At 39.1% G+C, this 11,618-nt stretch overlaps 1 protein-coding gene across 2 annotated transcripts; it reads right to left on the bottom strand.

The window, feature by feature from the left end:
* Positions 1-622: 622 nt before the first annotated feature.
* Positions 623-9,924, bottom strand: LOC143884729 (Pentatricopeptide repeat (PPR) superfamily protein). 2 transcript variants are annotated; one of them, XM_077388474.1, is made up of 2 exons: positions 7,576-9,924; positions 623-770 (listed from the first exon to the last, which is right to left on the bottom strand). In XM_077388474.1, exon 1 carries the CDS (start codon positions 9,522-9,524, stop codon positions 7,830-7,832), a length of 1,695 nt encoding a protein of 564 aa, XP_077244589.1. In that variant the 5' UTR covers positions 9,525-9,924; the 3' UTR covers positions 623-770; positions 7,576-7,829. The 2 variants fall into 2 exon arrangements, with proteins under 2 accessions (XP_077244589.1, XP_077244590.1); XM_077388475.1 differs by lacking the exon at positions 623-770 and adding an exon at positions 4,222-4,793.
* Between the last annotated feature and the right edge of the window lie 1,694 nt (positions 9,925-11,618).

Raw genomic sequence — 11,618 nt, 5'->3', positions numbered from 1 at the left:
TGGGTCAGGTTGAGGCCAACCCGAGGAGCCCATTTTTCCAACCCGACCCGACCCAACCCAATTTCCAACCCAGCTGGGTTCGACCCGATCCAACCTTATTTGCAATTTCCTCAACCCGACCCAACCCGATTTCCAATTCAGGTTGGGTTGTGTAGGGTTGACCCGATTTGATATGGTACCAACAGTTGACCACCTCAATTGAGGCTTAGGCCCGGTTCGTACTGGATCTTGAGTCAAACTGATTATTTTACTCAATTATTCAAAATCAATTCTCAAAATCCAGCACAAACCAGGCTTTAGAATCATCCAATTAAAATGGATTTTGGTGAAAGATCCATCCATTGCAAGGCCTGATAGATAAATGGTTTAGATCAGTGAACAAGTGAGCCCTGCTGATACTCTTGAGCTCTTATATTTTTCCTAAGCGAGCATCCCATAACAACTACGGGTGCAATTTTTGTCGGGTCAGGTTGAGCTTTAGCTAAAAAATGAATTGGAATCAACCCGAACCCGACCCAATTTTATGGTAAAAAGCTCAACCCGAATCCCCAAAATTTGACCCGAGTTGCACCGCTAAGCGAGTACCGAATTGGAGAACCAAAGAGCCTCGAATTTTTTTTAAAAGTGACGTATTATATTATAAATCATACGAATATTACATCAGGTCGGGACCAGGAGTTTACATCGTATGATACCCGGGCAAAGAACCAAAAAAAACCAAAATTTCTTGAAGCGTTCCACTGTCATCCTATCCATCGAGGTAAATCCTCCTGAAATTGCCGCCAAACAAAAAAGTCAATCCGCCTCCAATTCAAAAACCATAAAAATCTTTGCAGAACCAGACCAAAGAGCCTCGAATTGGTTCCATATGAAAGTTTCAACTTGACCTGAAGAACTAAATGAACTAGTGAACCAGGTAACAGAGGACCCTTCCTGAATATCTTAGTTCATGTTTTAAGGTTTGCAAATGGGTCATTCAGACCCATTTGAGACCCAAAGAAAGCTCTCTTAAAAAGGTTGCTGCCGTTGGATCAAATATCAATGGTGACCACCTTGATACCATACCAAAATTCTTCATAAAAGAAAAGGTAAAAGCTACTATTGTTTGAAACTGTTAATGAAAGATGCTTTGGTAGGCAGTGAAGGGTTAAAAAAGATGACCTGTCTTCAAGGGGACGACCGAGAGGGACGGTTTGAATTATCATTTTGGTTATGTCAGAGTGTTTGAGTAGGCTTGGAATCAGGCAGATTCCAAGCAGGTTATCAGCTCTAGAGCTTACTGGCCTATTACAAGCAGTTGGCCTGTTCTTTCATAACTCTTTTGGAATATTGTATAGAATTGGGGAGACCTGCGTTTCTCAACTAATACTAATAAGGCCTCCGAAGAGTTCCTAAAGTAGTTCCATGAACAATCCTTTTCGGGATTGGATTTGTTTGACAGTGGAAATGCCATAAAGTGCGAACCAAGATCCAATCTTTCAGAGTTGCAAGAGAGCCAGTTCCTCACTTGTGTTGAAGTGGGTTCTAATTTGGATCCCATAGCAGCAGATATGAAGAGGGTGTGAGTGTGACAGTGCTTGCATGTGGGGTTTGTAATTCGCTAGTTTTGGTGAATTATCACAAATAGGATTGAGAACCAGCTTGAGGCAATAACGTTTCACAACACAGGATGTAATTGAGCAAACCAGGTAACTCAGGAATGAACTGAGAATTTCAGAATGTCAAGCAGCCATAATTTCGGAGATTATTGGAAGAGGGAGATGATGTTTCACATTTGGAAGAAGAATGGTGCAACAGGTATTCTCAATGGGTGTTTGCTCATAAGTACATGGAGGTTGCTATCAGCAAACTTGTAGTGAAGGTTGGTGCTCACTTGGGAAAATGCATGTGCAATCTGTGGCCTCCCTTTGGTATATATGAACCCATTTCAGAGCTGTGTTTTGGGGTGGGCTCGTTTATCAGAACTGTGCCCGAAAAGTCAAAAGTCGGAGAAGGTAGATTGATATCAACTGTTAGGGTCCTGAGTGGGGACTAGCCTAGGTATGGGACTAGGTGGGACCCAGCCTGGTATGGGACAGGTTTAAAGGGCCTTGCCTAACGCGTTCCGTCAGCTCTAGAACTTTTGGCATATTGGTAAGGTACCTAACATCAGCCCAAAGAGAATGAAGAGAAATGATAAATCCTAGCTAAGCGTGATCGTTGCCATCAACAAAGTGCCACCGCTACTGGAATATAGAAATCTGCTTCTGATTTTGAATGAATAGCTATTACTCTTCTAAAGTGGACAGGAAATATCAGTTGTGGGGATAGTAATGGCAGCTCTTCTTTGGATCATAGAGTAGATGCACAGACAAGGAGCCAACCAATATTTAACAATGCAATGGGGTAACCCCCATGAACAAACCGAAATCTCAGCTCAAGAAGCTGCTGGAATCACCCGTGATCATCATGGATTCATGCATAGGCTAATATTGACACATATCGTGGTTTTCACTTGGAAGAAGAAACAGAATGAGGTGTGCAAGCCCAAAAGAAGAGGTGAAATTGACATCGGCAATCTAAAGGAAAGGAACAAAGCTCTATTTGGGAAATATATTTGGAAATTTGGTGAAGAAAAAGAAGCTCTACGGCACAAAATCACCGGGGAAAAATATGGGGTAGGATGAGGGGATTGGGAGAGTAGGGAGTCACTACTAGGTAAAGGGGGACTCACTACTAGGTAAAGGTTCAGAAGCATGACGGCCCATTTTGTAAATGAACTTATTTGAGCTCAATATTTTGGGATGGGTTGGTAGCGAAATTGATTTTGGGAAGATGTTTGACTAGGTGAGTCCCTTTTGTGGCATGCTTTTCCGAACCTATTTCTCTTAGCCACAATTAGAAAGTCGAGCACTAAAAACATGTATCAGAGAAGTGGGGATGGAAAAATTGTTTTTTTTTTTTTGAATGACGTGGATGGGAAAATTGTTTGGAATATTAGATTTAGGAGATTCTAATATTAGATTTAGGAGATGACCTGAAAGATTGTGAAACTAATAATCTTATAATGATGCTTGATCTTTTGGACAGGGTATACGGTATGCCTACCTTGTCATGAAGCCGATAGAAGAATTTGGATTCCTAACCGAAGGAATATTTTCAGCCAAATCCCTATTCTCCTACTTATTAGATACTCCCTCTAACTCAACGGTTTAGTCTAAACTTTGGCCGGACTATGGTAAAAAAGAGAGTCAATACTTGTGATCGTCTCAAGCGAAGGAACCTCCACATTGTGAGCAAATGCATTCTTTTGCTTAAAGGTGGCGGAGTCTAATGAGCATCTCTTCATCCGTTGCCCTATTTTTTCCAAAATTTTGGAGACAATCTTATCACTGTTTGGCATGGCTTGGAAGTTCTAGTTTTCTCTAAAATCCATTGTACTCGGATGGAATCACAGACCTTTTGGAAGCAACGATAAGATCGTGTGAAAACTAGTATCGTATGCGGTGTTGTGGCATATTTGGTTAGAACAGAACAATCGGATCTTCCATTACAAAAGCAAATCCCTAGGGTAAATCATTACGAAGTTTAAATTTAATCTCCTCACTTGGTCTACAGAGACGACGGTCATTGGGGTAATCCCCTAAAGTGTTTTCCTTCTCCATTGGAAGTCGATCATTTGGGAGAAGAAAGCAAAAGATAGAGCCTCCCATAAATGATACCCACCTCTAAGTAATACAATAAAGCTGAATTTCATTGGTGGCTCTAAAGGAAACTCCGCCCTGTCGGAGTTCGGGTATCTTTAGGGGCCACGAAGGTAGAACTCTCAAGTGCTATTTGCGTAGTGTGGAGTAACGAACTCAAACGAGGAGGCGTTTGGAGGAGGCCAGAGCACTTCTAATAGGCCTTTGCAATTTTAACGACTGTTTTTGCAGAGATTGTACTATTGAAGATGACTCAAAAGTGGTGGTTTCTTGACTCAAAAGCTTGCACCGATCATCTCTGAAATCTCAGATCTATGTACTCTTATCAATCCCCATCTTGTTCACCAATAGAGGTCAGCCAATTCAGAAGTGGATACTTTGGCTCACAAAGGATCAGGTCAAATTTGACTGGTCATTAGCGAAGCTTTCCCTACAGCGTAGTTTTTAGTCTCACCTTGTATTACGACACTTTTTTTTTTATATATATATAAGATAGCTCGTCCTTTGTATTCATTATCTTTTGCAATGCAATTATCAGTTTCAAAAGGAAAAATACAATGTCTATTATCACCTGTCACATACACTACCCATCCAACATAAAACATAAATAAATAAATCATAACATCCAATACAATGTTTATCTCGAGCAACAAAAGATGACACAGAGGAAATGTGCAATACACAATACACATAGCAAATCTGATAACTTAAACCTTGGCGAGCAATTATGTGCCTGGTCTCTCCTCATCCATCTGTCAATCCCCCATTGAAGGCAGTTCTGGGCCTTCCTTGCCATGTCCTCACCAAGCCTTAATCCTAAAGCAAACCCTCCCAAACGGTAGGCCATGAACTCTTCTATGCTAGTGTTCTCCTTTTCATCTAGTAAACTCAAAAGAAACCAAGAAGCCTGGGACGCTTGTGGTGACCCAATTGATCGTATATTGTTTGGACCCTCGATTTAAACCTCAAAATCCATACTGACGCAACTGGACCTAGAGTGATTTGTTGCGAAATCTATGCAGGCGACTTGCTGTGAACATAGCATCCATGACATCTCGAGTTTCCGGAAGCAGGGTCCCATGTCCAATTGCCTAGGCTTCTCACTAGGTCCTATCTAGGGAGCAAGATAAGACATCAAACAGGACGCAAAACAAGAGGCCTCTTGTAAGCGGATTAGTTGCAGGGAATTAGAAATTGTGTGAAACATGAGCCCCATCTGATGAAGGTGAGGGACTGATGGAAATTTCAGAGGCAGATGTGACAAACTTGGATAAATCAATAAGGGGAATTCAGTGTGACTAATAAAGAACCCATCTCATTCTTTATTCAAACCTTGAGGGTATATTCACAGCAATATGTTGATGAGAAGGTTTTAAATTTCGGTTTCGGTCACCACCGACCGAAACGTTTCGGTTTCGGGCCGAAATCATGTAAAAATATGATTATGATTTCGTTTTTTATTTTTAATTTCGACCCAAATTTCGGCGATTTAAGTGAAAATTTTGGCTATTTCGATAAATATTTCATAAATTTCAGTGGGAATTATAACATTTCGGTAGACTTTTTTTAAATTTCGGTGGAAATTTTGTAATAAAGGCTAAAAACGAAAATTTGGAATTTCGGTGAAATTTCGCCAAAATCTTGTAAAGAAACGACTTAATGTAAATTTCGTTTCGGTCGCAGCCGAAACGTTTCGGCCGAAATTTAAAACCATGGTTGATGAAAACTAGGGTAGTTCTCCCAAACAGCTCATTTTGATAGAAATTAGGATGGGTGGTCCCGATAAAGATCAACATGTTCGTGGGTAAAACATTTGATTTCTGCATGTCTATGCCAACTAAAAGGATTCAGTCTGTGTTGTTTGGAAGCTATAGAGAGAGGAAAGATGGTCATTTAAGGTGAACTATTTGAACAGAAATCCATGCACATGGAATATTGTTGATTGCTTGTGGTGGACTCTTTTCAACAGAAATCCATGCATAGGAAATATGGTTGCTTGTGGTGGACTCTTTCAACAGAAATCCTGCACATGGAATGTGCTTACTTGTGGTTGGCTGTTTCAACACAACTCTATGCACAGGCCACTCATGTTGAGATCAAGTTGGATGGAAAGCAAAGCATGCTACTGATTGATGATTTATTGTGAATTGGAGATGATTTAAATCCCGTATTAGTTTAGATGAGATAGAGAAGCATGGTGGTGGCTGAAGACAATTATCTTGCTACCTGTGGATTTTTAGAGTTTGTTGTTAATGACTTAGGGAGAATGGATTGGGGGTTATGAATGAAGGCTGCTTTCCCAATCAGTGAAAGAATTGATAGATGGAGCCTCGGTGAACCCGATGGAGAAGGAAGTTCCTTCCTAAATCAGGTAACTCTCAACTTGTCCATGATTGGATTGAACCATTGAATCTTGGTAACTCTCAAGTCTCAACTACCATCATCCGATAGTTTTGATAATTGACACTCTCTATGCCATTTTATTATTCCAGCTTCAAGGATTGGTTGGATTTCTGTGTTTCCACATACTATCACCCATGTCAGAATCGTCCCGGTAAACATTCTGCACCAAAGTGGTAATCAGAACATCCTTGTGCCACTTACCCTGCACAAGGATTCCAAAAATGTAATTGGGTGGGCAACTAGGAGAAATGAGGATCCATGTAGATTGGAAAATATTAATTATGAAAGAGGGGAGGGGGGGGGGGGGGGGGGGGGGGGTTGGTTGCTAGTAGGGATTATTTGTATATGGGCAATCTCTTCCCTATGTAAATTTACATTTTTACTTCTCGTTTTAATAGGCATCTTCTTCTTCGTTTTCTTCTTAAAAATAACTAGACTTGAATTTGACACTAGATCCATGCATCTATAATGTCGAATAGATTAGTGCTTTTTTTTTCGGTGGGGGATGTGGGGCATATAATATGTAAAACATCTTATATAACTAAAAATAAAACAACACTAAGGTCTAATGGATATTGTATACAACAAATCGAGGATAACCTAAGAGTCACTAGAAAATCAATTTAAGAATGCCAAATATAAACTTTTCAAGTTTAACTAATGTGTTCTACATATTTTTTCTATTTTATAATATTTTAATGATTTTTTTGGAATATTTCTCAAATATTTCACCCAAAATCTAGCCTTATCTCAGATATTTCTCAAAACCAACTTGTCGGACTCAATACTATTACTAGCTAATCCATCGGAAAAAGAGCTACAATGGGTAAGACTTTAATGTTTCGAATATGAATACTATTACTGGCTGATTTTCTGAAACTGTACGAATATGAATAGCTATCTACAAACTCCATGATCAATCATTATTCCAGTACCCTGTTATCTGGGCACTTCAAAAACAGGCTTTGGTATCAGGAACTTTTAGTGAACAAATCAAACTGAATAATTTTCAGAATTCTCTATCACTGAGAAGTGTGATCACTACATTAACCAAAACGGTCTAAAACACAAGAAAATGATTGAACCACTTTGCCACAAATCTTGACCTTGATTGCTTTTCAGTAATAACCTTGCTAGTAAAACCGAAAATGATCAAATAAAAAACTGAATGATGAACAAATTGAAGCTAGCAGATGCAGTAATAAGATACTGTTACATAAAGAAACATAAAACAGGGAATTCATACTATTATTACATGCCAATCTTGATATTCTACCTTTTTTTTTTGCACCAAGTGATTTGGAGTCTGAACATGACCAACCAAATCAAATTATATCAAATTACTTGATTGGGCAAGGCCAAAGTAAAATTGAAAAATAAAACTACATAGATTAACACTAATATGAGAAATAGTATAGATGAAGTCAGTCAACTCAAAATTGATCAACAATTGAATGAGAAATCATTGTACCATTGGAAGTAAGCTTACATGATATTCAAGTTCGAGTCTCTTCCTTAACCAAAATTCGATAGGTTGAGGTTGACAATAACCATCAAATGTTGCTGCACTTCCAAATATCCATTCACTATTCTCAAAACCTCAACTAGATTCAACCGTTGATCTAAACAGTCAAAATTTGTCTTGAACCAAATGGCTATTTACGAGCAATCCAGGGACCTGTCAGTAAAGATGCCTTGGTACCAATAGTCTCCTTCTCAATGTTCCCAAAATCAGCTAAAGTGCTACGCCAAGGTCAAGTCATATTGCATCATGAGCCTTTCCATGGTACTCTGACTCACGACATTTCTCTGATACAACTCCCTCAGAACCTCCCCTGCCAGTTCTATTTCTTCCTCATGAGCGATTCCTTCCACTAGAATAGTGTACGTTGTTTCGTTAGGCATATAACCCTTCTCAAGCATCATTTCAAAAACATTCAATGATATATCAGTCCTCTGGGCCTTGCATAAGCCAAGCATAAGAGCGTTATAATTGTCCATATCCGGCCTGTGCCCATTCTCTTCCATCACTGTCAAAATCTCCATTGCTTCATCTAACATTCCCTCCATACAAAGACCTCTGATCAACGATGAATTAGTGTATGAATCAGGAGTGAAACCATTCTTTGTCATCTCATTCAAAAGCTGAAATGCCGCTAAAGTACTCCCCTTCCTACACAAGCTAGAAACAACATTCTTGTAGAACTCATGCATTGAGAAACTTTGCTTATTCCCCAAGCTTTGGAGAATCGAAAAGGCCTCTTGCACCATCCCCTTTCCACAAAGAACAGCAATTGCATTATAGGTTCCTTCATTGGGAGTACAATGCCGAAAAATCATTTGGTCAAGGCATCTAATCACAAGGTCCACTTTTCCTTCTTTGCAATACCGTGTGATTATCGGGTTGTAACTCGCCGCATTGGGTTTAAATCGGTTCCTCGCCATCTCTTCCAAAACTTCAAGCGCGTGGTCAGTTCGACCGTGAACGGCAAGCGAAGCAATCAAGATATTATAAGTAATCAGAGTAGGCTCACAATCATTATCCCCCATCTCAGCCAAAAGTTCCTCTGCTTCATCCCATCTCCCATCAAAGCACAAGCTCCTCAATAAAATGTTGTAACTCACAACATTCGGATTAAACCCCCTTGATGGTAAACTCCTGAAAAACCTGATAGCATCTCCCACTCTACCCTCCTTGCACAACCCAGTTAGCAAAACATTATAACTAACCAAATTAGGCCTCCCACCCTTGACAATTATCTCATCCAAAAGCCTCATCGCTTCGTCGGCCCCTCTCTCTTTATACGCTGCTTCGAGCAGAAAAGAGTATGTGAAAACATTAGGAATCAATCCTTTGTGCATCAACTTATCCAAAAGTTGCAAACTAAGTTGCAAATTCCCATGAACACATAGACCTCTAACAAGAGAATTATAAGTAACAGTGGTTGGTCTGCACCCAAATTCATCCATTTTCTCTACCAATTGCATTGCATAACCAACATTCCCTCTTTTGCACAACTGATTAACCAAATAAGTGTAAGAAGCTCCATCTGGGGTATACCCTGAACTGACTAACATCTCCATAACCCTAACTGCTTTTCTAATCTTATTAAACTTGCATAGATCATATAAGAGTTGAGCACATTGAGCTACATCAGGTTTGTGGCCTTTGCCTATCATGTACTCCAAGTACAAAAAAGCATCATGTAACCTAAGTTCCTTTGTTCTTTGATCACTTTTACCATTCCTCCAGTTGGGTAAAGAGAAAAGAGTTTCCTTTGGGGCCATGGTGGTGTGTGTAGCTGCTAAAACCCTAGAAAACCCCTTGGTGAGAGAAAGGGTATGGAGGTTTGGAATTTGTGAGGAAAAGTAGTTTTTTCTAGTGGGGTCTGAAGTTTTGTTAGTGATAAGAGACATAGAGTGAAGTAGGCCTGCCATTATTAGAGATTCTATGCTGTTTTAGCTGAATTAATCAACTACAAACAGCTCAAAAATAAACTGCAAATTATGGGTTTTGGATTATTTTGGCATGAAACAAAGTTGAAATTAAAGGGAAGATGCTTAGGAATGGAAAAGAAAAACCCAAAAAGGTTATGGGTTTTTGCTGAAAAGTAATGAAAAAGAAATCCAGAAGAGGAAAGTGGGTTGTGATTCTGTATATGGGTTTTAGAGTAATAGAGGAATTCAAGAACACAGAAAGAAAAAATTGGGAGAGAAAGAGAGAGGATAAGGTGACATACAGTGCTCCATTTAGTCCTTCACTATTTGCTTGTTTGCAAGAGGTAGATGAGTAAAAGCTCTCCACACCAACCTCATCCACAAAAACTTGTAAGCCAAGCAATGAAACCTATCTTTTTCTTAGCTACCCTCATTTATTTAATTCATTTTTTTTTCTGACCGTTAAATCAAATCTTCTTATTTTTGTTCAAGAGTCTCATCTGAAGGTTTTAAGTTTTAAGTTTTAACCACTCAGATTTTCGTTAATTTGTTCTCAGAAATACCCTTAAGTATTTTTGGTTTTGGACTACCATGTTTGGTATTGACACTGAAAGCTAAAAATACCCTTTTATTATTGGGTTTTATTGAGTAAGGCTACTGATATTTGGACTACCAAAGTTTGATATTGGCACGAACTCACTTTGTCTTTTCGTTTTTAGTAATTGGCTACTCGTAGTTTTTTCGGACAACTGCTTAAACAATAAAAGATAAGGTGAGTTTGTGAAATTATCAAGAGCAAATATCAGTAGCATAAATTAATGTTAAAAATACCCTTTATTCAAATAATTTCATTTGAATGATTTGAGTATAGATTTTGTTGAAAATTTCAGTCTGTACGGTGAATTTTTTTACTTAGGCTATGTTTCTTTTGAAGGAAAATGGTAATATGAGAGTTAAAAACACACACACCCATTGTTAAGTGTAAAAATGGGCATAAAATTTGTTTTACAGTCCCATTTTACCTCTTGGAAACAAATTTCGGATTGAGGAATGATATCTGCATACATAAGTAGGCAGATGCAGCCTAAATGCGAGATTTTATGTGATAGGTGAGCCTGTATTTCAGTGCAAACACATGCCTCCAGAGATAGTAAACTGGGCCAACAAATTTAGATTATCTAAATGGAGCTGATAAATTCCCACCCCCTGTAGGATGATTAGCACCACCTGTCACATGAATTGACGTCACATGTCAATTCAGGTGACAGGGGTGCGAATCATCCTACAAGCGGTGCGTTGGTCATCCATCGCCCTAGATAGGCCGTGCCCCCAAAGATCTTCTCGCCGTTATACAACCAACACTAATCAAAGGGTTAGGATCATCCTATGGAGAAGATTTTGGGGTACGATTTATCAGAATAGGAGGGGCTCATCTTCCTTTTTTGTGGGCAGTGTATTTACCGGCCACCCCATCATATAAAATTTCCCATTTTATGTACCGTTTTAAATTAAAAAAGAATGAGGAATGATAGATACAAGGGAGCCCCTGCATAAAGAGCCTCAAAAGGGCTCATGATTGGATCCGCGTCATCAAATACAACTTATTTTTCTTTTTCAACCGATTTTAAAATGTAATTAAAAATGACGTTGATCCAATGAAGAACTCTTTTGCCTCTCTTTATGTAGTACTTTTCTTATGCTATTTTGTGGACACGTTCAAATATTCATGGCAACCATGCAAAGCTTTGTCTCTAGCTACCATTGTTGATCAATCCTAACCATCAGATCATTGGTTCCCTTACATGGGGTATGTGTGTGTAATTGAGATTGTTGATCTTGCAAACTATCTCATTGAGACCCAGATGGTCCTACTCCCCCTATTTAACGTTTTCCGTGAGAATGGTTCACCACTTGAGGATAAATACACCCCCTCTAACGTTTTTCCTTACCGTTGAAAGTTAACTGATAACGTTAAAGTGGGGGATTTTATCCTCTATTTGGTTGCCGGGTTTTTTTCTTTCCTGGGATTTATGTGGGGTAAAGGTAGGAGACAAAAGAGGGGACAAGCATTAATTAGAGAAAGATATTATGATG

This window comes from Tasmannia lanceolata, unplaced genomic scaffold, assembly GCF_043159265.1.
Source record: "Tasmannia lanceolata isolate RefF3 unplaced genomic scaffold, GAP_Taslan_0.1 ptg000008l, whole genome shotgun sequence".
NCBI lineage: Eukaryota > Viridiplantae > Streptophyta > Magnoliopsida > Canellales > Winteraceae > Tasmannia > Tasmannia lanceolata.
Note: the sequence above shows the minus strand (reverse complement) of the source record. Positions and strands in the feature narration are given on the sequence as shown.